General features: G+C 40.3%; 1 protein-coding gene across 2 annotated transcripts in view; it reads right to left on the bottom strand.

Annotated features, from left to right (window-relative positions):
* TTC23 (tetratricopeptide repeat domain 23) overlaps positions 1-27,553 on the bottom strand; it is a 114,728-nt gene that overhangs the window by 57,536 nt on the left and 29,639 nt on the right. For both annotated transcript variants that reach the window (XM_081228560.1, XM_081228561.1), the window contains 3 exons: positions 19,620-19,743; positions 16,570-16,720; positions 16,255-16,380 (listed from right to left, as the gene is read on the bottom strand). In XM_081228560.1, the coding sequence (XP_081084686.1) occupies positions 16,255-16,380; positions 16,570-16,720; positions 19,620-19,743 (401 nt within the window). The remainder of the gene's footprint in view (positions 1-16,254; positions 16,381-16,569; positions 16,721-19,619; positions 19,744-27,553) is intronic.

Raw genomic sequence — 27,553 nt, 5'->3', positions numbered from 1 at the left:
AAGAGAAATAAAGCCAATACAAATGCCAAGATGATTTCATTTGGGCAACAATTTTAAAAGAAAGCAATATTCGAAGCTTAGCAATAAAGCTGATAAATGAGAAGAAAATAGAAAAGTAAACAACAACAAGGCATAAGTTAATTCATGTATCAAAAATTCTTCCTTTCCTGAGATAGAACACTAAAGAAAAGTATTTGGGGGGTTATGAAGCCATCTTAGCCAGAAGCACAGCACAGCACTCCAAGTTAACACCATAGCATCTTTTCAGGTATTAAAATGTGATCCTTCAAATATCCGACTCTCAGAGAAAATTTTATAGAGAAGAATACAGTATGAGAGGCAGGGCAATCAGTTACAAGTACTGCAACAGGAGTAGAAAACCCAGACTGTAGTTTGAGCATCCTTACTTACTAGGCCACACAACCTTGGGAAAGAACAAAATGTTTCTGAACCTTGGTTTCCTCATCTGAACACTGGTGTCCAATAGGGTTGCTGTGAGAATCAAGTAAGATGTCTGAAAGTGCTTTGCAAACTGAAGCAAGCCATACAGATTGATATTAAATCCCTATACATAATCATACCTTTTACTCCTTCCCCTCCCAGCCTGTGGTCTCTCTGGAACTGAGAGGCATAGTTTCAGGTTGTTATGTTGAAATGGGCTCATTTGTGGTCTCATCTTGTTCCCACCCGCAAGAGATTTTGGGAAGTCCAAATAATAGGTAGAATCAGTCAAACTCATGTGCAAGTGAGGTAGGCATTTTCTTATACAATTGGGCTTTTTAAAAAATTGAGAATAATTTACTATCAGAACAATACATCTTCATCACTAAAAGTAAGAAAAGATATGGAAAATTAAAATATATAATTACAACATCCAAAGATGACTGCTATACACCTTGATATATATATATATATATATATATATATATATACTTCCAGATGATTTTCTATGCATTTTTTTTTTTTTTTTTTTTTTTTTTTTGCGGTATGCGGGCCTCTCACTGCCGTGGCCTCTCCCGTTGCGGAGCACAGGCTCCGGACGCGCAGGCTCAGCGGCCATGGCTCACGGGCCCAGCCGCTCCGCGGCATATGGGATCCTCCCGGACCGGGGCACGAACCCGCATCCCCTGCATCGGCAGGCGGACTCCCAACCACTGCGCCACCAGGGAGGCCCTCTATGCATTTTTTAAAAAAGGATCATAATGTTTTAGAACGTGCTTCTTCCACTTAATCATACACTAAAATGTGGCAATAAATGCTATAATATCACTTTTAGTGGCTGAATGGTGCCATATAAAGTTTGATTGACCACTCATCTTCAAAAATATTTAGGACAGGGACTTCCCTGGTGGTCCAGTGGTAAATAATCCTTCTGATGCAGGGGACGCGGGTTAAATCCCTGGTAGGGAAACTAAGATCCCACATGCCGCGGGGCAACAAAGCCTGCACGCCACAACTACTGAGCTCACGTGCCTCAACTAGAGAGCCCATGTGCCACAAACTACAGAGCCTACACGCTCTGGAGCCCATGCGCCACAACTAGAGAAGAGAAAACCTGCATGCCACAACTAGAGAGAAGCCCACGTGCTGCAACAAAGAGCCCGTGTGCTGCAATGAGCACTGCAACGAAAAATCCCACATGCCTCAATGAAAAGCCTGTGTGCCGCAACAAAGACCCAATGCAGCCAAATAAATAAATGAATAAATACATATTTAAAAAATATTCAGGACATATAAAAATGGTTTGTGAAAAAAATGGTTTGTGGAATATTTTTACAAATCATATTTCTGATGAGAGGCTTGCATTCAGAATATAAAAAGAACTCCTACAACAATAATAAAAAAGATAAATAGCCCAATTAAAACATGAGCAAAGCACCTAAATAGTCATTTCTTTGAAGAAGATGCAATAAGCACATAAAGAGATGTTCATCATCATGGTCATCAAGAAAATGCAAATCAAAACTACAATGAGATACCACTTCATTCCCATTAGGACAGTGGCTATAATAATAATGATTTTTAAAAAGATAATAAAAGTGTTGACTAAGATGTGGAGAAACTGGAATCCTCACACACTGCTCGTGGATATGTAAAATCATACAGTTACTTTGGAAAACAGTGTCAGTTCCTCAAAAGTTTAAACACAGAATTACCAGATGACCTGGCAATTCCACTACTAGGTATATAACCAAAAGAAACAAAAACATATGTTGACATAAAAACTTGTACACAAATGTCCATAACTGCACTATTCATAAGACCCAAAAAGTAAAAACAACCCAAATGTCCACCAACTGAAGAATGAATGAATAAAATGTGGTATATCCACTCAGTAAAATGTTATTCAGTCACAGAAAGGAAGTATTGATACATGTTACAACATGGATGAACCTTGAAAAAATTATGCTAAGTGAAAGAGGCCAGTCACAAAAGACCACACACTCTATGGTTCCATTTACATGAAATGTCCCTAACAGGCAAATCCATACAGACAGAAAGTAGACTAGTAGTTGCCAGGGGTTGGGGAATTTGAGAATGGGGACAGACTGCTAATGGAATGAAAATGTAAAATTGTTCGTGGTGATGTTGCATACTAAAACCCATCACATTGTATACTTTAATTGGGTGAATTGTATGGCATGTGAATTATATCTAAATAAATCTGTTATTTTTGAAAAGTTTGTGAACATTTTGGAAGCAAACGAAATATGGATGAGACTCAGCCATAAACTTAGTCATTTTTGTTTAAAGAAATAACTGTATTAATAATTATTAAACAAAAATCAAATTATTTTAACCTTAATATCATCTGCGAGCCAGACACTATTCCTAACTTGCTCATTTAAAGCAGGTCAGAAAGAGATGTCAGCTCTGGCTCTAAATTGGTTGCGTCACTGGATGATCCTACCCATGTTTTAGATGGGGGGGGGGTTAGGAGAACAGAGAATGCTGTGGGTCTTGCTGCACCTGACACTCAACAGAGTGGGCATTCCCAAGGGGATGCCATAAATCAGGCTTTGACACTGAGCTACTGGTCTCTCTCTAACCTTCCAAAGCTGTTGGTATGCCTCCTGAGGAGCTCTAAGTCCTGGAGGTCTCCAGGGGAATGCCTAGGTCTATGAAAAGTATAATCTTAAAGAGAAACAGTAAATTCATAGAGAGAAAAGCCATACAAAAATACTTTTAATGGAATATTCTGGCAAATCAATTATACTGTAAGTTTAAATATGTTAATATATTTAATATCATGATCCCAGATGCGGAAGAATCTAGAAATAGGTGATAAATCCAGTCTTTTCCCTTCGGCTGATCAACTCAAGCCACTAAGCTGTGGTTAAGGAAATTAGCCTGAGGATCGGTGAGTTACAAAAGAAAAATAAATTCAATATAGCTCCCAACTCCCAGAGTAGCAGAATTCACGATGTGACAACATGGGGTTGGAACAGAAAGGCCAATCCTCCAGCTCAGAGCTGAGTGAAGCACACCAGGCCATCTGGGGTTGGTTTTGGAGTTCTGGTCCAACACTAAGAGCCTCAAACTCTTGTCCTCAGGGCCCGACTCTGCACCCACAGACTCCTGTGCCTTCCTCTGCCTAAATCCTGATGGACACCTGCCCAAGGGGGCAAGTGGGAGTTTCAATCCAGCCCAGGCTCTGCTGACTGAGCTGTGAGCTTGGATACAAGCCTGTGTCCACCTGGAGAAAAGGAGACTTTAAAAAAAAATTCTCACGAAGGCTTCGTTCACTCATCCAGTTGTGTAAAAATGTGGCGCAGAGGTGGCAGTGGCTCTGCTGGGACTCTAGTTTCCCTCGACTTGGTGAGTTCAGATGACTCATGGAAGTCATCTAAACCTTCCCATTTGGCTCCCCTGATGCCAGTTATCTTTCAGCCCCCCAGTTGTGTCACGGCTACCTTCTCTCTGGGTCTCCGCTGGTCCTTCTATCTGGAATGTTCTTTCTTCCATCTCTACCTGGCAAACTGCCATTCATCTTTCTATCATCCCTTTTCCAGTTTTAGCTTAGCTGTCTCCTCCTTTACGTAGCTTTCCCTGCCAGGGCCAGGACTAGAGTGAGACCAGTGAGACACCTAAGACATACCATTTAAGGAGGTGCTCACTCTCAGCGTCGGGCAGGAGCAGGGTTGGCATCCAAGTGTGAGCGCCTCCTTAAATGGTGTGGTCTGGCACCTGGCTCCCTCATTCTAGTGCTGGCTGTTCCCTGGCATCCCAGGCTGGGTTGGGCGACTCTGTGAACACCTGACTGTGCTCCCACAGAACTGTGAACCTCCCCTCTCAGGATACATCTCTCGCATTGCATTATAAGTGCCTGGGGACTCGGCACAAAGACCTTTAGTGCAGGACTCTGAGAAAGCAGAGTCCAAGGCTGCCACATTCATTTTGACATCCCCAGCACCCTGCAGTGTCTGGTACACAGTGGGTGCCTGCTGTCTATGGAAGGAGGGAGGGTGGGGTGAGGAGGGAAGACAAGAAACAACCTGCAGATCCACTGACTTAGAGACTTTGAGGCTATAGTTCATACCTTAATTTTCACAGATTTTGGAATAAATTTTAGGGAAAAAATCTTCAAGAAAGGAACATATTTTCACATTGATTTAGTTGCAAAAATATTAGACTGTTGCTCTAATTAAGGGCTGGAGAAATTATTGAAATTTTATAAAAGGTGGAATAAAAGAAACTTTGTAAGAACCTATTAGGGTTTGAATTGTGTCCCCCCATCCCAAATTCATATGAAGTCCTCACCCTCAGTACCTCAAAATGTGACTTTATTTGGAAATAGCATCGTTGAAGACATAATTAGTTATATTAAGAAAATGTCATACTGGACAGTATGACTGGTGTCCTTTAAAAAAAGGAGATATTTGGACACAGAGGCACAGGGAGAATGCCATGTGAACACAAAGGCAGAGATTGGTGTGATGCATCTGTAAGACAAGGAACACCAAAGGTTGCCAGTACACATCTGGAAGTTAGGAGAGAGGCGTGGAACACCTCACAGTCCCCAGAAGGAACCATCGCCACCCACATGTTCATCTCAGAAAAACTTTCTGTTGTTTAAATCACCTAGCTGGTAGTACTTTGTTATGGCAGCCATAATAAGCTAGTGCAGAACTCCTACTGGCTGACTCCAGGCTCAGAGATTTTCCTTTCATCAGCACCCTAATAGATGAACACTGGGTGTACTCACCCAGGGCAGCTAGTTAGATATGGAAGTACCAATTTTTCTTTTATAAATCACATTGTGGTCAAGTCCAAGTGGTAACGTTCCATTACTTCACTGCCTGGAAATTTAATTTGAGTATCTGCTGAGAAGGAGAACTGGAAGGAGACAACTTCAGCAGGAACAAACACATGGCTTTCATTGACCATAGTTTTGCCCTTGCTACAAGAATGTCTACATGAGGGTACAGACCTCATGAATCCAATGACATCCAACAAGCTGTTAGCAGGATGCCCAGCCCTGAAGGGACACAGTCACACATGAAGGTGACCTGTTGCCATTTCTGAACTCTCTAAGTTTAAAAGATTTTTGTCAACCTATCATTGGTCTCACATTTCAAACCCTATAGAATTCTTCAGACTGTGAGTCCTTCTTTCACCTGTAGGTAAAACTATTTACCTCCTCACTTAAGTTATCCAAAGGGAAAAAATTAGATCCCTCACACTATGTACACAAAAGTTCCAAGTGACTTTTAGAGGCCTAAATTTAAAAAGCAAAACTTTGATACGTTTGAGGGAAAATATAAGGAAAAGTAACTCCATGACTTTGGGGTAGGGAAGGACTTCTTAAATAAGATACAAAAGTACATATCAGAATGAAAGAAGTAGGTAAATTTGGTCACATTAAAAATAAAAACTTGGGCTTCCCTGGTGGCGCAGTGGTTGAGAGTCCGCTTGCCGATGCAGGGGACATGGGTTCGTGCCCCGGTCCGGGAAGATCCCATGTGCCGCGGAGCGGCTAGGCCCGTGAGCCATGGCCGCTGAGCCTGCGCGTCCGGAGCCTGTGCTCTGCAACGGGAGAGGCCACAACAGTGAGAGGCCTGTGTACTGCAAAAAAAAAAAAAAAAAACCCCAAAAAACCCAACAACTCCTGTGCCTCAAAATTCATCATAAAGAAAGTGAGAAGGCAAATTACACATTGGGAGTACATACAATATATGTAACCAGCAAATAACTTGTCATCAGAAATATGAAGAATGTCTACAAGTTAATAAGAAAAATGCAAATAGCCCAGTTAAAAAGTGAGTAAAAGAAATGAACAGACATTTCACAGAACAGAAATTCCAAATGTCCAGCAGATGTATGAAAAGATGTCAAATCTCACTATCAGGGAAATGCAATTAAAGAAACTATATGATTGGCAAAGATACAAAGTCTGACAATATCAAGTATTGATGAGGACATAGAGTAATGGGAATTACTGCTGGTGAGAGTATAAACTGGTGGAAAGCAAACCCAGTAAAGTTGATGATGTGGATACTTGTCAATTAAGCAATTCCACTCCTGGGCATATACCTCAGAGATAACCTTGCACATATTCCCATAGAGACATGTACAAAAACGATCATGGAAATAGTGTTTATAATAGTGAAAAACGGGAAGCAATTTATGTGTTCACCCTCAGAATGTATAATTAAATTAGAGGAAAGTTACATGGATTAAACATAATATGGAGGTTCAAAATGAAGAGAATAGCACTATGTGTATCAACTGACGTGGATACATCTCAAAAATAGAAAAGTATTGGGGGGAAAAAGCAAGCTACAGAAGGAAACATACTTATGAAGTAAAAAAATGAAAAATAATACTGTATATTTTTTATGGCTATACATGTATAGATTCAGAGGAATGAAAAACACTTAATTCAACACCACAATTGCCTGTAACATGGGGAGAAGAAAAGAAATTGAGAAGAACGCGTAACAGGCTTCCACTTATCTGAAATGTTCTATTTTGAAGCTTGGTAGTGTGTACTTGAGTATTCGCGTAGCAATATCTTTAGTTTTATATGCCTGAGATATTTGGTTAAAAAGATGAACAAATACAACACTCTGTTGTTTAGCATGTGCAGAGAATGTGGCACTTTCTACTCTCACCCTTTGAAATTGTTGTTGCATGCTATTCCAGGGTCTTGGCACTAACCAGCCAGAAATGAAGGCTATCAAGCTAATGCAATCTACAATGAGCATTCTGGAGCTCATTGAGGGTACACTGTTCACATAAAAGAAAAGGCAAAATAGAAAATAAAATTACTTTAGCTTCACAATATGTTTAATAAAAAAGGAACTGGGGGAGTACTACATCAGGAAATAACTAAATTACAGTCTTACCTCCATTTCCAACTCATTTAAAGCCATCAGTCAATTTCAGCCAATCTTGTCTGTCTCTATTTGCTCGTAAGTAATGTGTGGGAGGGTAACATTTTCTCCTTTCCTTTCCTATCTACCTGCCAGGGATGCTTTGAGGATTTATTATCTAGTGGGCCCATAATGTGTTTGGGTAGCTTTAGGAAATACACTGGACAGATGAAAAAATAGAGAATGCTGAATGACCAAACGTGGCAGTCTGTTAATTTGGCAGGTCCACAACTTAAACCACAGCATATTTCATTGAATGAAAATACATCTGCAGTAATTCTACAGAGCACATGACAAGACACTATCTCATCTCAGATGAGATTCAGAAGATCCCACAGGGATGGAGACTTGTTTTAACCTGCAACAAACAAGTGCAATCTCCTCTGGTATTACTAAGGCAATAGAGGGTTTCCTTTTAAAAGCTCAGGAATTTGGCAAGAATATTGAGCACCCGTGAACAGCAGAAGCCTTGTGGGACCGTTGCTGATTATGGAAATCTGATGAAAAATCAATCTTGGAAGAGGAAAATTAGGATTTTCTAGAGTCAAAAGGAGAAAAGGTTTACATCTGGGTCTCTCTTTACCATCTGGCACACATAGGTAAAAGCTGTGCTCTGTAGAGGGCATTGTCAGGTTTCCATTCTGTGCTAGTGAATGGGATCTGTGCTGTGGTGAGGAGTGTGGACAACAGAGTTGGATGCAGACCTGGCTCTGCTCTGCTACTTCCCAGCTTTGTGATGCTGGGAAATGACCTCACTTCTCTCAGCTTCGGTTTTCTTCATTTGAAAATGGGAATATGAAGGGTACCCACCCACATCACAGGGAGGACTGCAGATTAAACGGTGAGATGAGGTCTGCAAAGCACTTAGCAAGAGCCAGACCAGAAGGTGATCAAGAATTGCTAGCTAGGGTGGTTGTTTAAAATCATTATTATTAAGTGCAGTTGTTTAAGGGAAATGTATATTATACAGATAGAGTATTAGAAAAGGGAAAGACCAAAATGCAGTGCTCTAAAATAGTAAAGCTATTTGAAGAAAATGAAAACACTAATTTGAAAAGATACATGCACCCCAATGTTCATAGCAGCATTATTTACAATAGCCAAGATATAGAAGCAACCTAAGTGCCCATCAACAGATGAATGGATAAAGAAGATGTGATACATATATATTGGGTTGGCCAAAAATTTTGTTTGGGTTTTTCTATAACATCTTACGAAAATACACAAACGAACTTTTTGGCCAACTCGATATATATGTGGGCGCACACACACAATGGAATAACACTCAGCCATAAAAAGAATGAAATTCTGCCATTTGCAACAACATGAATGGACCTAGAGATTATTATGTTTAGTGAAATAAGTCAGACAGAGCAAGACAAAAGACAAATACTCTCTATGCTATCACTTATAAGTGGAATCTAAAAAGTAAAAGAATTGAATGAATATAACAAAACAGAAACAGACTCACAGATATAAAGAACAAACTAGTGGTTACCAGTGAGGAGAGGGATGGGGGGAGGGACAAGATAGGAGTAGGGGATTAAGAGGTACAAACTACTAAATATAAAGTAGATAAGCAACAAGGATATATTGTACAGCACAGGGAAATTTAGGCATTATATTGTGATAACTTAAAATGAAGTACAATCTATAAAAATATTGAATCACTATGAAATTACTTTCAGTACACCTGAAACTAATATAATATCGTAAATCAGCTATACTTCAACAAAAATAAAAATAGTAAAGCTTTAGAGGATTCAAATAATAGAAAGTAGATAAAGTATATGAAAGTAGTCTGTGCCATGTGTTTTTCTGCTTCCCCACATTTTAAAAAATGATTTAAAAAAACAGATTTTGTATAAAGTAAGAGCGTCTCTTCAATCGCGAGAATATAGGATGATGAAGAGTGCCAGGAAAAATCAAATTATTTCCTTCTTTGTTAAATAAGCATAAAACATTCTAGGCACATAGCATTGAATGGGCGGCGCTGACAGGAGAAATATCTCCTCTGGAGAGCAGTGGGGTGTTTCCTGGAAGTAGGAAAGGGAGAAGGAGGGTTTTGAGCACATGAGCATTTGTCAGAGCCTTTATGTCCAAAAGATAAGTGCAGAGAAAGTGATTCTTTAAAGAAACACTGGGATTTCCCTGGTGGGGCAGTGGTTAAGAATCCGCCTGCCAATGCAGGGGACACGGGTTCGAGCCCTGGTCCAGGAAGATCCCACATGCCGCCGTGGAGCAGCTAAGCCCATGTGCCACAACTACTAAAGCCCATGTGCTTAGAGCCCATGCTCCGCAACAAGAGAAGCCACCACTGTGAGAGGGCCCGCGCACCGCAACAAAGAGTAGCCCCTGCTCGCTGCAACTAGAGAAAGCCCAAAAGCAGCAACGAAAACCCAACACAGCCCACCCCCCAAAAAAAAACACATCTCTAGGTGATGGAATGAACTAAAAAAATAAAAGCTGAGTAGAGCAAGCAAAAGCTAGATTTGGAGGTTATTGACTGGACCAATTAAGGGAGGACAATGGTAAAAGTAAAGGCTATTTACCAAAGTATCAAAAATTCACAATAAAAGCCTTGGGAATGTATTCTGGAAAACATGTGGAACTAAATAGAATCCCACCATCCTAATGAGGTGACGGCAGGTAGATATAGACACTGTCCCCCTTGCCACTGTTTTCTCCATTGTCTTCTACCCCCTCCCAGGAAGTACTGGCTAAGGGAGAAGCCTCTCCCATGTTCTTTCCTCTCTGGAAAACTTGTGTTAGAATCATTTTCCAAATCTTGTGACTATAATGAATCTAGAGAAAGCAGGACAAAGAAACAAACTCGAGCTTAAAACATATACATGTGTATATGTATATACACATATCTACATACAGATATATACATATCTGATTTTTAGTTTAGGTGGTTCGTAAGAGCAAAGACAAAAAACCAAAATGAAACAAAACAGCCTTCTCAAGTCATAGGGAAAAAAAGAACAGGAAAGAATATAGCAAGACAGGGGCAGTCTTGAAGTACAGTATCTTATTCTGTGATGTCGGTACTACATGCTTTAAAATCAAATCATTTCCAGGATGAAATGGCAGAAAGGAAAATGCTCAATTAGACAGTAGCAATAATAATAGCTACTTTTTTAGGCCTACCACATACCCAGATGCTTTAATGTAGGGTTCATTTCATCACCACAGCAACCCTCTGGGGGCTGATCATTCCCACTTCAACAGGAGAGGAGAAGGAAGGACTTGCCCAGGGTCCTTCAGTTGGGAAGGTTGAATGGATGCTGACACGAACCCAGGGCGACCTGACTCTAAGGCCATATTGTCAAATATATCATGTCACATACCTTAGAGATACCTTGAAGGTGTCCTGTTAATGTTCTGAGAAGCATTTACTTATCACAGGCACACTTGAGAGCTAGTTCAGCACAGCAAGCAAGGCCAGGCAAAGTGCTCTCTGGGTAAGCTGTGGACGACTCCAAAGATGACAAATCAAGCAGTCACAGAGAAAGCTGGGGACAGGTCACATGTTCCAGAGCAGCAGTCTCAATAGGCCATAACCATCATGTCACATAGAAAGATTATTTTAAAAGGGGTGTGTGTGTGTGTGTGTGTGTGTGTGTGTGCGCAATGGTGTACTCCTGCCTTTATAAAGACACTATGTCTCTGGGGAATCTATCTACCAGTAACCAGGATAGAAAATAATCCTTAACACTGGAAAAAATTTGCTTGCTTTCATTAGTGACTACCTTGGTCCCATTTGAAAAAACAACTGCACACATAGGAACACAAGATTTGGATTCACTCTCCAAAGTTAATAAATAATTACTGAATGAAGTAGTGCTGGAACAGAGAAGGGCAGGTAGAAGCAATGAAGCTTCAGGCCACAGTTAGGGATGGAAGGCATGGAGCGTGAGTCACCCTGCAGCCCTTATCTGTCAGCCCAAGGAGAAAAGAACTGGCCTAGCCTGATGGGCACCGTAAAAGGCGAGGCAGGAGGAGGAAGAGGATGCACTGAAAGATACCCTTTTAAGAGAAACACAAATCCCGCGAGAGCTGCCTAAGAAATTATCCTGGTCTTCCACTTCCAAGACCAGGCAAAAGAAAAAGCCCTTGTGGTTGTAAGCATAATTGTAGAAATGTACAAAACCAAAGCCTTGTTACTTTCTAAAGCAGATTGGTTTAGACAAAATATTCACACTTCACTGAGGAAACAAAGTGATTGCATGAAAACCATGCAGTTTAAACATGCATGTTCCAATGAATATGTTACAGTGAAGAATCAGGACGAAAAGAAGCAGTGAAGTTTAAAACAACTCCCTTAAACACAAAACTGTAGGACAGCTTGGAACATTAACTTAAATTCTTGTTGGGTATTCAGCACATATGCGTACAAGGCCCGCCATCTGCTGACAAGGTTTGGTACTGATAATTTGGAAAGCACTCAGGAGGTGGTGGATTTTGGCAGAGGGTAATTTACTCAATTTTGTAGCAAGTGCTCAACATTAAGTACTAATAACATTAGTCAGGTCTCAACACAGGCAACAAATATCATATCTTGGACCTCATATCTTTATATTTTCTGTTTTACAATATAAGAAGAATACCTACTTCTGGGCAGGAAGAAATTCTGGACTGGTAGGCCCTCCCAGTCACTATTCCCTTCCTCCTCTGTTACATAAACGGAATCATACAGTATGAAATCTTTTTAGTCTGGCTTCTTTCACAAACATTATGTTTGTGGGAGTCATCCATCATGTTAAGCATAGGAGTTTGTTTCATCATTTTCTTTGTATGAACAGATCACAATTTTATCTACTCTACTTCTGATGAACATTTGGATTGTTTCCAGACCTTGGCTATTACAAATAACACGTAGCTTTTGGACATTCTTAGCTGTGTCTTTTGGTGAACATATGTATGCATTTCTGTTGGGTGTATATTTGGGAGTGATACTGATGGGTCATAGGGTATTCAAACATTTAAACTTAGTAATAATGCCAGTTAGTTATACCAAATATATTCTAAACAACCACATATGAGAAAACATATGAGAGCACTATATACTTGCCAACTTGATGTTATTAGGCTTTTAAAAACCTTTAGCAATGTTAGTGGAAATGTAGTAGTATCCTATGACTTTAATTTTCATTTCCCTGGTGACTGATGAGAGGAATGTCATTTAATATGCTTTTTAGTTATTTGGGTATCCTTTTTTGTGAAAAGTCTCTTGCCAGGGAGTTCCCTGGCAGTCCAGTGGTTAGGACTTGGCACTTTCACTGCCATGATTCAATCCCTAGCTGGGGAACTAAGATCCCACAAGCCACAGGGCCCGGCCAAAAAAAAAAAAAAAGTCTCTTGTCCACTTTTCTATTCAGTTGTTTGTCTTTGTTTTATTGATATATAGGAGTTCTTTATAGATTCTAGATATGAGCCCTTTGTCAATTATATGAATTACAAATATCTCCTTCCTCTTTCTTCTTGTCTGTGGTATGAAACATATGGTGATTTAAGTACAAAACAACATAACATCAAGCAGAAGGCAAGAGAGAATTAACATACTCAAAGTCCCTTACATTGTCCAGAAAGTGGTGAATTGACTAATTGCATTAGAGTGTAATAAGTCGGGGATACAAGTGACAAATTCTATAGTAATCACTAGAAGAAAAATAAAATAATGTATAACTTACCAGTTAATAGATAGGGAAAGGGATGACAAAAATATTTGACTAAACTAAAGGAAGGCAAGAAAGGAGAAAGCAAGGAACATAAAACAGGTAGGACAAAAGGAAATTTAAAAGCTCAAATATATCAGTAATTAAAACAAAAAAATATGAAGATTGAAAATTAAGAGATGGAAAAAGGTATTATAGGAAAATTGTTACCAAGAGAGCTAAAGTATCAATTTTAATATCAGGCAAAATAGATACAGACATAGGGGACAAAGAAGAACAATATATACTCACAAATAAAATAACAGATTAAGAAGACAGGCTGTTTAACTCTCCTCCCACGGAACAGAATATATCAGAATATATAAAAAAAATGACTGGCAGAATCATGGGAAGCTACAGATGGATCAATAATTATTGTTCGAAATTTAAGCACACTTACCTTAAAAACTAATGTATCAAATTGGCAAAAGGTAAAAATATATATAAATCTGAGTAACAGAATTAATAAAGTTATCCTAATACAGATTTATTAGAACCTTAAACACAACAGGTAAAGAATACAATTTCCTTTTGTAGCATACTTGGAACATTCACAAAAATTGACTATGGACTAGGTCACAAAGGAAGCTTCAGTAAATTTCAAAGAGTTGATACTACACAAATGTGTTTCTGCCTACGATGCAGTAAAATTAGAAATCAGTAACATCAGAATATCTTGAAAAAACCCCATATATATGCAAACTAGAACACATCATTTGAATAATATCTGGATTAAAGAGTAATTTATAAACTCAGTTATGTGAGTGATAGTGCTACACGTTAAAACATGTGGGATAGGTTAAAGCAAGACTCACATGGACATTTTGGAGAATATCTTTGATATTTGGGTGGGAAAGGCTTTCTAAATAAACTCTCAAAGCATAAATCATAAGGTTAAAATTAATGGATTTGACTCTAGAAAAATTAAGTTCCATGCCATGAAGAACACCATAGACAAAATTAATAAATGAGTGATATAAGAAAATATTTGTAATATCACTAATTTATAATATATAAGAAAATCTCAATTATCAATAAGAAAAGCACAGGAAACCCCAAAAGAAAAATGAGAAAGAATGCTAACAGGCTATTCACAGAAGGGGAATCCAATGGCTAAGCAGTATATGAAGAGGTACTCAAACTCACTAATAAGAGAAACATAAGTAGAATTGAAAAGTAATTAAGCACATATATGCATCAAGGTGGCAAAGGTTAGAAAGACCAACAATGCCAAACATTGCTGGGGATGTGAGAAAACAGGAACCCACGTGCCCCACTAGTGGGAATGCAGATGGGTGTAGCAATTGGCCAGTGTGTGGTGAACTTGAAGTATGAGTGTACCCTGTGACCATGCAATCCTACCCTTAGAGTATAAACTCAGAAAAGTCTCTCTGAGCCTCCTAAGTGGAGCTGCACAAGGATGTTCATGGCAGCACCATTGTGGGAGCTGGGAGCTGGGGATGAGCTGAATGCCCACTGCTAGGAGGACACACAAGCACAGGATGGCAGATGCATTCTATGGAGCACAACAAAGCAGCCAGCAGCAACAACTAAAAACAGTGCTGAGTGGACAAAAGTGAGAAACAGGGTGAGACACATACTGCAAATTTATATAAACCTAAAACGTATAAATGCAGAAAACAGTGCTATTTATTATTCAGAGATACATATTTAAAGACATAAATCATCGTTTAAAAAGGTTATCTATGATCTGTATGTGACAGAATGAGAGTAAGGATCAGAGATGGAAGGAAAAAATCAATTTAAAAAAGCACATCAGGGACTTTCCTGGTGGCACAGTGGTTAAGAATCCGCCCGCCAGTGCAGAGGACATGGGTTCAAGCCCTGGTCCGGGAAGATCCCACATACCGCGGAGCAAGTAAGCCCGTGCGCCACAACTACTGAGCCTGCGCTCTAGAGCCTGCAAGCCACAATTACTGAGCCCTCGTGCCACAACTACTGAAGCCCACGTGCCTAGAGCCTGTGCTCTGCAACAAGAGAAGCCACCTCAATGAGAAGCCCGCGCACTGCAACGAAGAGTAGCCCCCCACCCTTGCCGCAACTAGAGAAAGCCCGCGCGCAACAACGAAGACCCAACTCAGCCAAAAATAAATAGATTAATTAATTTTAAAAAATGTTAAAAAAAAGAAGTGTACCAAAGGTTTGCATGGACTGATGAATTCTCTGCACTTCATATCCAAAAACACTCCCAAACAAACAAATTAACAAGAGTGGACTTATTATCACAAAAATATCTTTAAAAGCATGAGTCAAAGTTAGTCCTTCCCAGCTCCCATTCATATGGAAGCATTAGGTGTGCTCCTTCAGGGCCCTTTCCTTCTTAAAATGAGTCCATTGGGTCCCTGAGTTCTCCTGGGAATCAACCTATACGTGTAGTCTGATTATTAATTTACACTGAATTCTTCCAGGCTTGGTTAAAGGCTGCCGTGTAGGTCTGGTGGGGATTCTCTGCCTCTTCTAGAATAGACCTTTCTCTGCCCTCTTCCTCCCACAAACACATCCTTCCAAAGAGTGGGTACATCCTCTGTCACCCCACTGCTCTGGGCAATTGGCTTGGAGTTGGCCTTTGGAGAGGGATAAATGTGCTGACTACCCAAGGCCCCTTCTCCCTCAGGCTCCAACCATTATATCTCTTCCACCTGGGTTTATTTGGTGAGTGTGGGTTGGGCGTAGGGAGAACAAGGAACAATCTTCTCATTCTCATGGATTCAGATATCTCTAAGATCTTTCTCCTTTGAGGCCCTAATCGTAAAATCAATGTATTGAATATTTTAGACTAGAACAGTAGGGGGAAAAAGGAAGATAGGGGTGTGGGGAGGGGAGGAAATAAGGGCAGGAGGAGAGGGGCAGGGAGAGCAGGCAAGAAATAGAAAGTCAAGAGAATGACATCAGGACTCTAGGACCCAGGGGTGGGTATGAGAGCACTACACATTTAGTGAAGAGTGCCACTGATGTACATGCCTTGGTTGTGGCTGCTCTGATGTGACTGTTGTCCTCCTCTCTTAATTCTGGACAATGGCCATGGAGAAGCCACCGACACAGCACCATGCAGAAGCTCCTCCTGCCTGAAGACAGAGTCTTCTGGCAAAGAACCTCCAGGAATCACGTATACAAAAAGTCCTAAACTGAAAACTTACTGTGCAAATGACAATTTGATCTGCGTTTGAATTTCTATCCATTCTTCCTTTATAATCCTTCCACATTGCAGCAGCTCCTCTGAAAGTCTCTCTGCTTTTGTCAAATTCTCTGAAGCTTCCTTAAACCTGAGTTGTGTTCAGGAAACTTTACACTTGGTGCTACATTCTGGGGCCCTAGTTCCTAGACATCCTTGGCTCTCATACTTCCCATCACCCTTCCTGAGTCACCTGTTAGCTTTTGATTTGGCCTTAAAAATTAACTATAAGCATTATGAATGGTATTTCTATTTGTAAAGATTAGAGGCAAAAGGATACTTTTGAAGGGACAGTAAGGCTCTCCCCATGGTATGGAATAACTCAACCGAACACTTGAAAACATCTGTATTGTCATTGTAGGGATGCACAATGGAGTCGGTGAGGATTTCTTTGGCTTTTTCCACATGTTGTTTTGCTTGCAGTGACAGGCCTGTGGACAAAGAAAAAGCAGTCTCAGTTTCTCTTTCATTTCAGCTCGACAGGAATATAGTTATCTCTGGCCAGGGAATCTAATGAGGTCTCCTTCATATATCATCAAGTGGCACATGGAGATATAACGGGACAGCATGAAATACGATCATGACTATAAGAAACAAAGAAGTGTTTCACACTTAGGACTCAAGATAAAATTTTTTTCCCACAATGGTCTTTTTAGAAATAATCAGAATGAGCAGGAATTGAACAGCTTTGAAACTTCACCAATGTCAGACGTAAAATGTTATGAATAATTATAAAAAAACAAACGGAATACAAAGACTACGGCATTCTGGGTAGGAAATAAAATATTCATGAATTTTAATCCTGGCTTTGTGACAGCAATCTTAATGAAATACTAAAAATTCTGAATCTTCTGCTCACCCATCCATAATCATAACTTTAGAGAGTTATTTTAACATAATACAAATATGATGATATCTACAAAAACTGACATAGAATTCCAATGAGGTAAGGGGCTGATGTGCTACAATCTCTTATTTCTATGTGGTAATAGACTGATATGAATCAAATGAAGTTTAAAAACAGTTACTACCAGGAACTAATTCCCGGTGGGTTCCAGCGTTCTTCCATTGGCATATTCATTTGTGGTAAAGGTGACACTGAGGATCACTATTTAGGTCTCAGGTTTTTTCATTTTCCCACATCCCCATCTTCTTCCCCACAGTGACACACCCTTCCACCCACATCCTAATACTCCTGGTCTTACGTTCTTCATTACATGGAATTGTATCTCAAATCTCTAAAAAGAGCTGTCAAATTATGAAATTCATTCTGTTCCTATGTCTATAAAACAGAATATATTTTCTGAGGGAGAAAATCCAGGGTATGCTATTCCTATAGGAACACTTACAGAATTTTGTCTTATTTTTTAAAAAAGTACACAATCAACCTACCAGAAATTTATTAGTGCCAATAATGTGTGCAACATTATAAAAGACATGATGAATTCTGGTCCATTTCCTCAAGAAACTTGAACTCAATCTACAAGAGGCAGCATGGGTTGAGGTTCAAGAACACTAGCTCTGAAATCACACTGCTCAGAGTGAATTCCCTGCTCCACCACTTACCTGAAATGTTGGCCCCAGCTTCCTTGACTGTAGACAGGGACAATAACATTACCCACCTCATAGCACTGTGGTGAAGACTGAAGGAAATTATACATGGAAAATAGCATGGTGCCTGGCACTCAATAAGACTTTAATAAATAGTAGATACTGCTTTTATTTAAAATGAGAAAGAAAGACTCTAATGCAGAAAGGTAGCAGACTGTGGAAGAAAAACATCATTAAAAAAAAATCCCCGATGCTAGGACACTGGTACTGGCAACCAAAATCCTAGGTCTGAGTCGCAGATCAGCTATCTATTAACAGAGTGACCTGGGGCAAGCCGTTTCAACTCAAACTAGTTGTTTCCTCTGAATCTAGAAAATACGGGGTATAGGGGTATGGTTTGAACTAGATGACCTCCAACGTCCCCTCTGGCTCTAATTGTCCTTTTTTTTTTGGCTGTGTTGGGTCTTCATTTCTGTGTGTGGGCTTTCTCTAGTTGCGGTGAGCGGGGGCCACTCTTCATCACGGTGCACGGGCCTCTCACTGTCACGGCCTCTCTTGTTGTGGAGCACAGGCTCCAGACGCGCAGGCTCAGTAGTTGTGGCACATGAGCCTAGTTGCTCCATGGCATGTGGGATCCTCCCAGACCAGGGCACGAACCCGTGTCCCCTGCATTGGCAGGCAGACTCTCAACCACTGCGCCACCAGGGAAGTTCCTCTAATAGTCTTTGATCTAACAGGTAGGAGTAATCTATAATCAGATTTGGCTAAATTTATTGGGTGGCAATTGTGTGCTTAGCATTGTGGTGTTTTTCACTTCTGTTTGTTTATTTATTCATTGGGCCAATCCTGGGAAGTCAGTGCCATCATATCATCATCATTATCATCACTTTTCAATAGAAGAAACAGAGTACAGCGATGTACTCTTGTACCTCTTGTCCTAGGTTGCCAGTCCATGTTTTTGCCTTCTCTGCATCCATTCTCTCTTCTCCTGTTTTCTTCTGAGGATGCCCAGCCGCTGCACATTCAGTCCTTGTGATTTAGCCAAGGCCAGCCTCTCCCCAAGGATCCAGTGGAGCCAAAAGGCAGGTCTAGCCAATCAGACTCTTTCTTGTCTTTGGCATACAACCCACATCAGCCCAATAAGAGTCCCCAAATCGTGAGATTTTGGAGGAGAGACACTCTTTTTTTCCTGGGAATGCTGAGGAGGGAAACCTAAAGCTGCTGGCAACCTTGCTGCCACCATGTGGGCAAAGTTTGGCTAAGAATGGAGCCAATACAGAGAAAAACAGAGTTAAGTGGTGTGAAAAGGGAGGAACGGATCTGGCTAAGGCTACAGTAAGTTTTACCCCTGGATTTTTAAGTGTATGGGCCAATGAATTACCTTTTGTTTATTGCCAGCTTGATTTAGCCTTTTTTTGGGGGGTGGTGTCACTTATATGCAAGAGACTTTCCATCAATACATATGTGAATGGATCCTATTTTAGGCCCCAACTCTATGCCCTGGGCCATTTCTACAGTGCCTTCAAAGCTAACAAGTTAATTATCTCCCAAGAACTACTTTTAAGATCATAAAAAACAAAGCTCAGAGGGCTAAAATCTTCCTTCTCTTTTTTACATATTGTGTTAAAAAATCTTATTGACTCTCTGTGAGAGGAAATAGCTCTCAATGTGTAGAGAGGAGAATGTCCAAGAAAACCTGATCCATCTAAAGTTTAGTCAAATTTGAGGAAAAGAGCAGAAACCAACCAGCCAATCCTCCTCAGCCTGAGGCAGACTCACCTTCCAGCTGGAGGTAGCCCTGAGCCAGGTTAACATGCGCCTTGGCCAGTTTCCAGTGTGAGTCACCATAGCAGATCCTCGTCAGCGCCACACAGCGCATAAGCTCCTGGAGAGCCTGTTTATACTGGAGGAAGGGAAATGGGCTCACCAGTCAGACAGCAAAGCACAAAATCAACTTGTATTTTTATCCATTCAATATACACTTACTGAGTGTTGATTATGGGCCGGGCATGGTTTTAAGGACTTGTGATACATTAGAGAACAAAACAAAGATGTCTTGGATGGCAGGATATTCATCTGGTCGGGTGAAATAGACAATATACATAAAAAAACAGTAAAATTTATAGTACATTTAAATTTATAGTAAGTAGTGAAAAACGTTATGGAGTAAAGGCGCTGTCCATCAATGAACAGCTACTACATATTCAGGCACAACAAGTGGGCGAATGGTGATAGTTTTCAAATAACACCCATTAGTTCTCAATTCAAACAACTTCTTTAGCAGCTGGGATATTAGCACAGCAAATGAGGTCAGCAGGACTTTACAAACAGATTTCGTTACGGGATTAAAGCACATTTTCATCTGGAGCCAGGACAAAGAGAATAGCGAACCATGGATTCTAGCTCCAGGTCAGTTTAGAGCAGCAATACACTCAAAGCAAGACTGGTAATTTTAAAATACAGCTCCAAAATTCTTTGACACTCCTTCCATACAGAGATGGTGGTCTATGTCCCCTTTTCTTTGAATCTGGGTTTTATGACTGTTTGGCTAAAAGAACATGGAGGAAATGATGCAGCGCCACTTTTTAGACCCAGTTCTTAAAGAACTGGCAGCTTCCACTTTTTACTCACTCTTGGAACTTGTTATGGGCTGAATTGTGTCTCCCACCTCCAAATTCATATGTTGGAGTCCTAAGTACTTCAGAATATAACTGTATTTGGAGAGACGGCCTTTAAAGAGGTGAATAAGGTAAAATGAGGCTGTCAGGATGGGGCCCTAATCTAATATGACTGGTGTCCTTGTGAGAAGAGAAAGGGACACTAGGAATGGGCACACACAGAGAAACACGTTGTGAGGACACAGTGGGAGTCAAGGAGAGAGCCCTCTGAATAAAATCAACCTTGCCAACACCTTGACCTTAGACTTCTAGGCTCCAGAACTGTGAGAAAATAAACTTCCTTTGTTGAAGCCACCAGTCTGAGGTATTTTGCCATAGCAACCCCAGAAGACTAATAACCTAACCACCATTCCATGAGGAAGCCTAAGTGGCCCCACGGAGAGGCCTACATGGAAATGTGCTGGTGGCAGCATTGGTCAACCACAGGACGCCACCCTGGCATCGGATCCTCCACACCTGTTGAGCTCAGCTGATGCTGCATGGAGCAGAGCTGACCAGATCTCACTGAGCTCTGCACAAATTGTGCATTCATGAGCAAAATAAATGGCTGTTTTTGTTTTATGCCACTAAGTCTTAGAGTGGGATACAGTAATAGATAGCTGGAATAGCAAAAGAGGAGGTGGGAGGTACAAAGCTGAAGGGGGCAAAGCAGAGGAAGAACCGTAAGAACAAGGACAGAGTTGTGGAAAAAACCCAGCAGAAGACCCAGTACACCCCCCACCCCTACTCCCCCGGTCAATGCCTAAGCTCAAAGGACCTGCACTTCCACAAAGTTCCCATGTGAGTTAGAAACACTTTCACCTTGAAACAACATTCCTCTTGACAAAAAATGCATACCCAGACAATTGACCACAGGACAGTTGCTTTTCTGACCTAGCAAGAGAGGCTGGGGAACACTGTGCTCACTCCATAGTGATGAACGAAGATGGAGGTGTGGCTTTTTCCTATAGTAACATTTTTCTTATTACAAAAGTAATACATGCTCATTATCAAAATACAGGTGAGCAAAAAAAATAAAAAATCACCTGCCATCTCACCTCTTAGAGACAACTAGGCAGCTAAATTTCTCTCTATCCTTAGTTTCTATGAATCTATCTATACATATTTTTTCTTTTTAAAAATAGGCTTATAAGCTACATACAGGTTTGCAACTTTTCACAATTTGTGAACATTTCTCCATGTCATCTTCTATGATAATAATTTTTTATGGCTGCATAGCATTTTATTGTATGGATATATTATAAGTGAGTTACTCAACCAATAGCTATTGAGCACTCAGGTTGTTTTAAAATTTTTTCTCTCTGAACATCCTGTGTGGATAGATTTGCTCATATCCATAAGCATTTTCTTTTTCTTTTTTTAAATAGCATTCTTCTTTTTACAGATATAAATTTATTTATTTTATTATTTATTTTTGGCTGCATTGGGTCTTTGATGCTGCATGCGGGCTTTCTGTAGTTGTGGCGAGCAGGGGCTACTCTTTGTTGCGGTGTGCAAGCTTCTCATTGCGGTGGCTTCTCTTGTTGTGGAGCACGGGCTCTAGGTGCGTGGGCTTCAGTAGTTGTGGCATGTGGGCTCAGTAGTTGTGGCTCATGGGCTCTAGAGCACAGGCTCAGTAGTTGTGGCACACGGGCTTAGTTGCTCTGTGGCATGTGGGATCTTCCCGGACCAGGGCTCGAACCTGTGTCCCCCTGAATTGGCAGGAGGATTATTACCCACTGTGCCACCAGGGAAGCCCCATAAGCATTTTCTTAGAATGAATTCCAATGTGACAATAGAGTAAAGGATGTGCAAAATCCTGAGACTTTGCTAGAGTTTGCTGGAGTGCTTCCTCTAGAGGCTGCTTCCATCCACACCTCCCTTACAGCACATTGTGTGAGCAGGGAATGCACCTTACACAGAGCCAAGCACTAGTTGGGGTCTAACTTGCCAATTTGTCAGTTAACTCATTTCTCCTTGTTTTAGTTTGTATTTTTTTTTCTGCTAAGCTAGTGAGGCTGAACATCTTCAGGTGTTTATTGGCTTTTTGTAGTTCTTCTTTTGGGAAACATCTATTTACTGCCTCTAGAGACAGGAAGTTTATGGAATGGCTTCCTTGAAGACACACAGCAAATTAATACAGTGTATGAGAAAGAAAGAAGTGATGAAAACATTGAGAAGTCTAGATAGACAGTTTGCCAAAAAGAGAGGAGGATCTGATCTGATGGCGAATCTGTCCCAACCACAAGTTTCCAAGGAAGGGCTATATGCAGTCTGAGAGTCCGCCTCCCAGATCAGGGCCTTGGTCTTCACTACCTGCATTGGGGACCAGTGTACAGAAAGAGCAGCCTGTCCTCCCTCTGCTTTCATATTTGCTAGGATGTGTAGTCCAGATACTGCCTTTTGATTTTCCAACCTTTATCCTGACAGTTCCAGTGGCTTTAGCCAACAGGCATGGGTAGCAGGTAGACAGAAGAGAAGTATGAGTAGGAAGACAATTTCAGAACTGGGATGAGTCTTGGAAATAATCTAGTCTGATCACCTCAATTTAAAGAAGAAATGTAAAGCCAGAGAGGTGAGATGATTTATCACCGAGTGGTAGAGTCAGAACTCACAGTCAAGCTCCTTGATGCAAAGTCTAGATCTCTTCCCACAACATCATTCTTGAGTTACCTGAATTTCTTAAACTTCTTAATATTAAAATATGCAACTCTGAGGATCAGTAAGTCTGGCCATACATATTTTTAAATGGGTATTTAATACCCAGATCTTGGTGTCTAAATATCAATACTATTCTCTTCTAAGAGGAGCCAGCGTTCCCTGAATCCACAGCTGGAGCAGGGAAATACAAGATGAACCTGAAAAATCTTATTGTGTCGGAAATTAAGGAAAGAATCATGGGAGCATATCAAGGACTCAGAAGCCAGCTTGAAGGGGCTCCCACTGACAAATACAAAATAATTTAAGTTTTGATGATGATAATGGATTGTAACATATTTGTAAAACAGGATTTCTTGAACCCATACTGATATAAATAAATGAACAATAAAGTGTGAAGAAGGGAAAGCTCTTCCTCATAAAAAGAATGCCAACAAACAAATGTTGAAAGAATGCTGAAGTCAGAGAATCACCATTTGACAAAAATCGTAGTAATAGCTAATTTGGGTGAGAATCATCAATGGATGCTATAAACTAGGGGGTGAAGTTTTAATGAGGAATAGGATATGTTCACAGTATCAATGAATTTCCCCACAAAATATTAATTACAAAGGGAAGAATAATAATTCTACAGTGAAAAAACCTGCCAGATAGCTCCTTAACCAAGTGATCAAATTTAGCCTCATAGTAATGAGACGAACGACATCATACACCTCCTAATATGATGCACTGAGAAGGGTCCTATGTCAGGTCTGTGGGATTCCTGCCCAAAATGTATAATCTGAATCTAATCATAAGGAAACACATGACAAATTCAAATTGGGAGGTATTCTACAAAATAATTGGAGTGTATATTTGTGGCCCCTGCCAAATTCATATGTTGAAGCCCTAACTCTCACTGTAGTATTTAGAGATAGGGCCTCTAAGGCTGTAATTAGGGTCAAATGAGGTTATAAAGGTGGGGCCCTGATCAATAGGATTAGTGTACTTATAAGAAGAGACACCTTTCTCTCCCCCTTCCCCCACATGCACAAAGAAGAGGCCATGTGAGGACACAGCTAGAAGGTGGTGGTCTGCAACCCAAGGGGAGAGCTCTCACCAGACGCCAGCCCTGCTGGCACCTTAATCTTGGACTTCCAGTCTCCAGAACTGTGAGGAGTATGTTTCTGTTGTGTAGGCCACCCAGTCTGTGGTATTCTATTACAGCAGCCCAAACAGACTAATACAGTACTTTTCACAAATACTAAGATTGTGAAAGACAAAGACAGGCTAAGTAACTGCTCTAACTGTTGACTAGAGTCAACATGACTTCATGGATTGGACCATAGCTGATTTTTTTTTCTATAAAAGATATTATTGAGATAATTAGAGAAATATGGATAATGTTTGTAGATTAGATAATAATATATATCAATATTAATTTCCTAATTTCAATCATTGTACTATCGTTATGTAGGAAAATATCCTTTATTCTTGGGAAATAGGCACTGATGTATTTAGGGGTAAAAGATCATACATTTGTAACTTACTCTCAGATATTCAGAAAAATAATGACAGAGAGAGAGAGTGAGAAATAAAGAAATAAAGTAAATGTTAACAACTGGTATATCTTGTAACTTTTCTGTAAGTCTGAAAGTATTTTAAAATAAAAAATTACCAAAGAATGGTATTTTAAGAAGCAAATTATGTCATATTAATACTTTCCTAAAACCATTAAGGCTTCCTAGAGCACTTAACTTAGACCTGCAAGGCAGGTAAGCTGCCTCTCCAACTACATTTCATGTCAGACTGAAGCTTCCTATCATCACTTCAAACATAGTCACGCTCGTGCCAAACTTATAAATTTTATGGCTGCTGTTCCCTCTCCCTAGAACTCCTTTCCCTCAGTTCCTCCATGCTGGCTCCTTCTCTTCTTTAGGTGTCAGCTCAGATGTCACCTCCTCAGTGAGGTCCTCCCTTACCTAAGATAGGCCCACTCTGTTTCCTCCATAGCACTTAGCACAATCTCTATTTCACTGGTTTATTTACAATGTCCCCTCAGCTCCATGAGGGCAGGCAAGCTGTTTGTCCTGTTCACCGCTGAATCCAAGGATTCCTCATCTGAATGGCAGAACAAAAAAAATGCTTTGATATCATTCTAGATGCATAGAAGGGAAGTTAATTCTTTATATACACCAAATGCAGATGGCCAACAAACACATGAAAAGATGCTCAACATCACTAATTATTAGAGAAATGCAAATCAAAAGTACAATGAGGTATCACCTCTCACCAGTCAGAATGGCCATCATCAAAAAGCCTACAAACAATAAATGCTGGAGAGGGTGTGGAGAAAAGGGAACCCTCATACACTGTTGGTGGGAATGTAAATTGATACAGCCACTATGGAAAACAGTACGCAGGTTCCTTAAAAAACTAAAAATAGAATTACCATATGACCCAACAATCCCACTACTGGGCATATAACCAGAGAAAACCATAATTCAAAAAAACACATGTACCCCAATGTTCATAGCAGCACTATGTACAATAGCCAGGACATGGAAGCAACCTAAATGTCTATCAACAACCTAAATGTCTATCTTCTTTATCCAGCAAATGGATAAAGAAGATGTGGCACATATATACAGTGGAATATTACTCAGCCATAAAAAGGAATAAAATTGGGTCATTTGTAGATACATGGATGGACCTAGAGAGTATCATACAGAGTGAAGTAAGTCAGAAAGAGAAAAGCAAATATCGTATAATAACACATATATATGGAATCTAGAAAAATGGTATAGACGATCTTATTTGCAAAGGAGAATTAGAGACAGAAACATAGAGAACAAATGTATGGAGACCAAGGGGGAAAGGGATGGGGTGGGAGGAATTGGGAGACTGGGATTGACACATATACAGTATTGATACTATGTACAAAATAGACAACTGATGGGAACATACTGTATAGCACAGGGAACTCTACCTAATGCACTGTGGTAACCTAAATGGGACGGAAGTCCAAAAGGGAGGGGATATCTGTACATGTATGGCTGATTCATTTTGTTGTGCAGTGGAGGCTAACAAAACATTGCAAAGCAGCCATACTCCAATACAAATTAATAATAATAAAAATATATACACCAAATGCCTTAGGGCATTAAGGCTTAGTTCTCCTGCAGACCTCTGGTTGAGAAAGGCTGCCAGCTGAGGCTGACATAGCACACAGCCTGGCACATAGTAGGTACTAAATAAATATCTGCTGCATAATGAATAAGCACACCTTCAAAACCAAATTCACACCTTCTCTCCATAATCCTGCCCTTCTTCCTGTATTCATTACAATAACAAAGGGCTCTGACAAGCCTTGGGTCACCCAGGCTGGTTGAGCCCTAAGTCAGGAATTGCACACACCCCTCTCTGGCTCACTTTTGCCTCTCCAACCCCTATGTCCCCCCCAGTTACCAGGTTTCATTGATTCATATTTCCAAATTCTTATCAAAAGATCTCAGCATTTTGCAAATAGAGATTGTCATACTAAGTGAAGTAAGTCAGAAAGAGAAAGACAAATACTATATGATATCACTTATGTGTGGATTCTAAAATATGACACAAATGAACCTATCTATGAAACAGAAACAGAATCACAGACATAGAGAACAGACAGGTGGTTGCCAAGGGGAAGGGGATTGGGGGAGGGATGGACTGGGAGTTTGGGATTAGCAGATGCAAACTAATATATATAGAATATATATATATATATATATATATATATATATATATATATAAAAAGCAAGGTCCTACTGTATAGCACAGAGAACTATAATCAATATCCTATGATAAACCATAATGGAAAAGAATATTAAAAGAAGAATGTATATATATGAATAACTGAATCACTTTTCTGTATAGCAGAAATTAACACAACATTGTAAATCCACTATACTTCAAATAAAAAAAAAAGATCTCAGCATTTCTACTGACTCTGCCATATTTCAGGCCCTTGCCAGGATTATTGCAAATATCCTGCAAACTGGCCCTCCTCCAGTTTACCTCCCTTCTCTTCCTCCACCACCCAGTTATCTGAGGTCTGAGGGATCATTTCAGAAACTCAGACCTGTTCATGGCCCTCTTCTGCTTATAATCCTATGACAGTCTCCAGCACCCTGAGAAGAAAATCTAAACTTTTCCTGGGTGTTGAACACCTTCTGGTCCCAGCTCCTGCCCATAATCCAACCTCATTTGCTGCCCTGTGTAACTAAAGCCTCCATCCCAGATAGTTCCATATAGTTCCCCAAACAACCTGTGCACCCTCAGACCCGCAACTCTTGCCCATCTGCCACCTCTGCCCAGAACGCTATTGTCCTCTCTCCTACCTGGGGCCAGCTCCTAAGTACTGTTATCAGTGCAGTCCAA

Source organism: Mesoplodon bidens (genome assembly GCF_964165515.1).
Source record: "Mesoplodon bidens genome assembly, chromosome: 3".
Lineage (NCBI taxonomy): Eukaryota > Metazoa > Chordata > Mammalia > Artiodactyla > Ziphiidae > Mesoplodon > Mesoplodon bidens.
The sequence above is the reverse complement of the archived record's forward strand: the minus strand, read 5'-3'. Positions and strand labels throughout refer to the sequence as shown.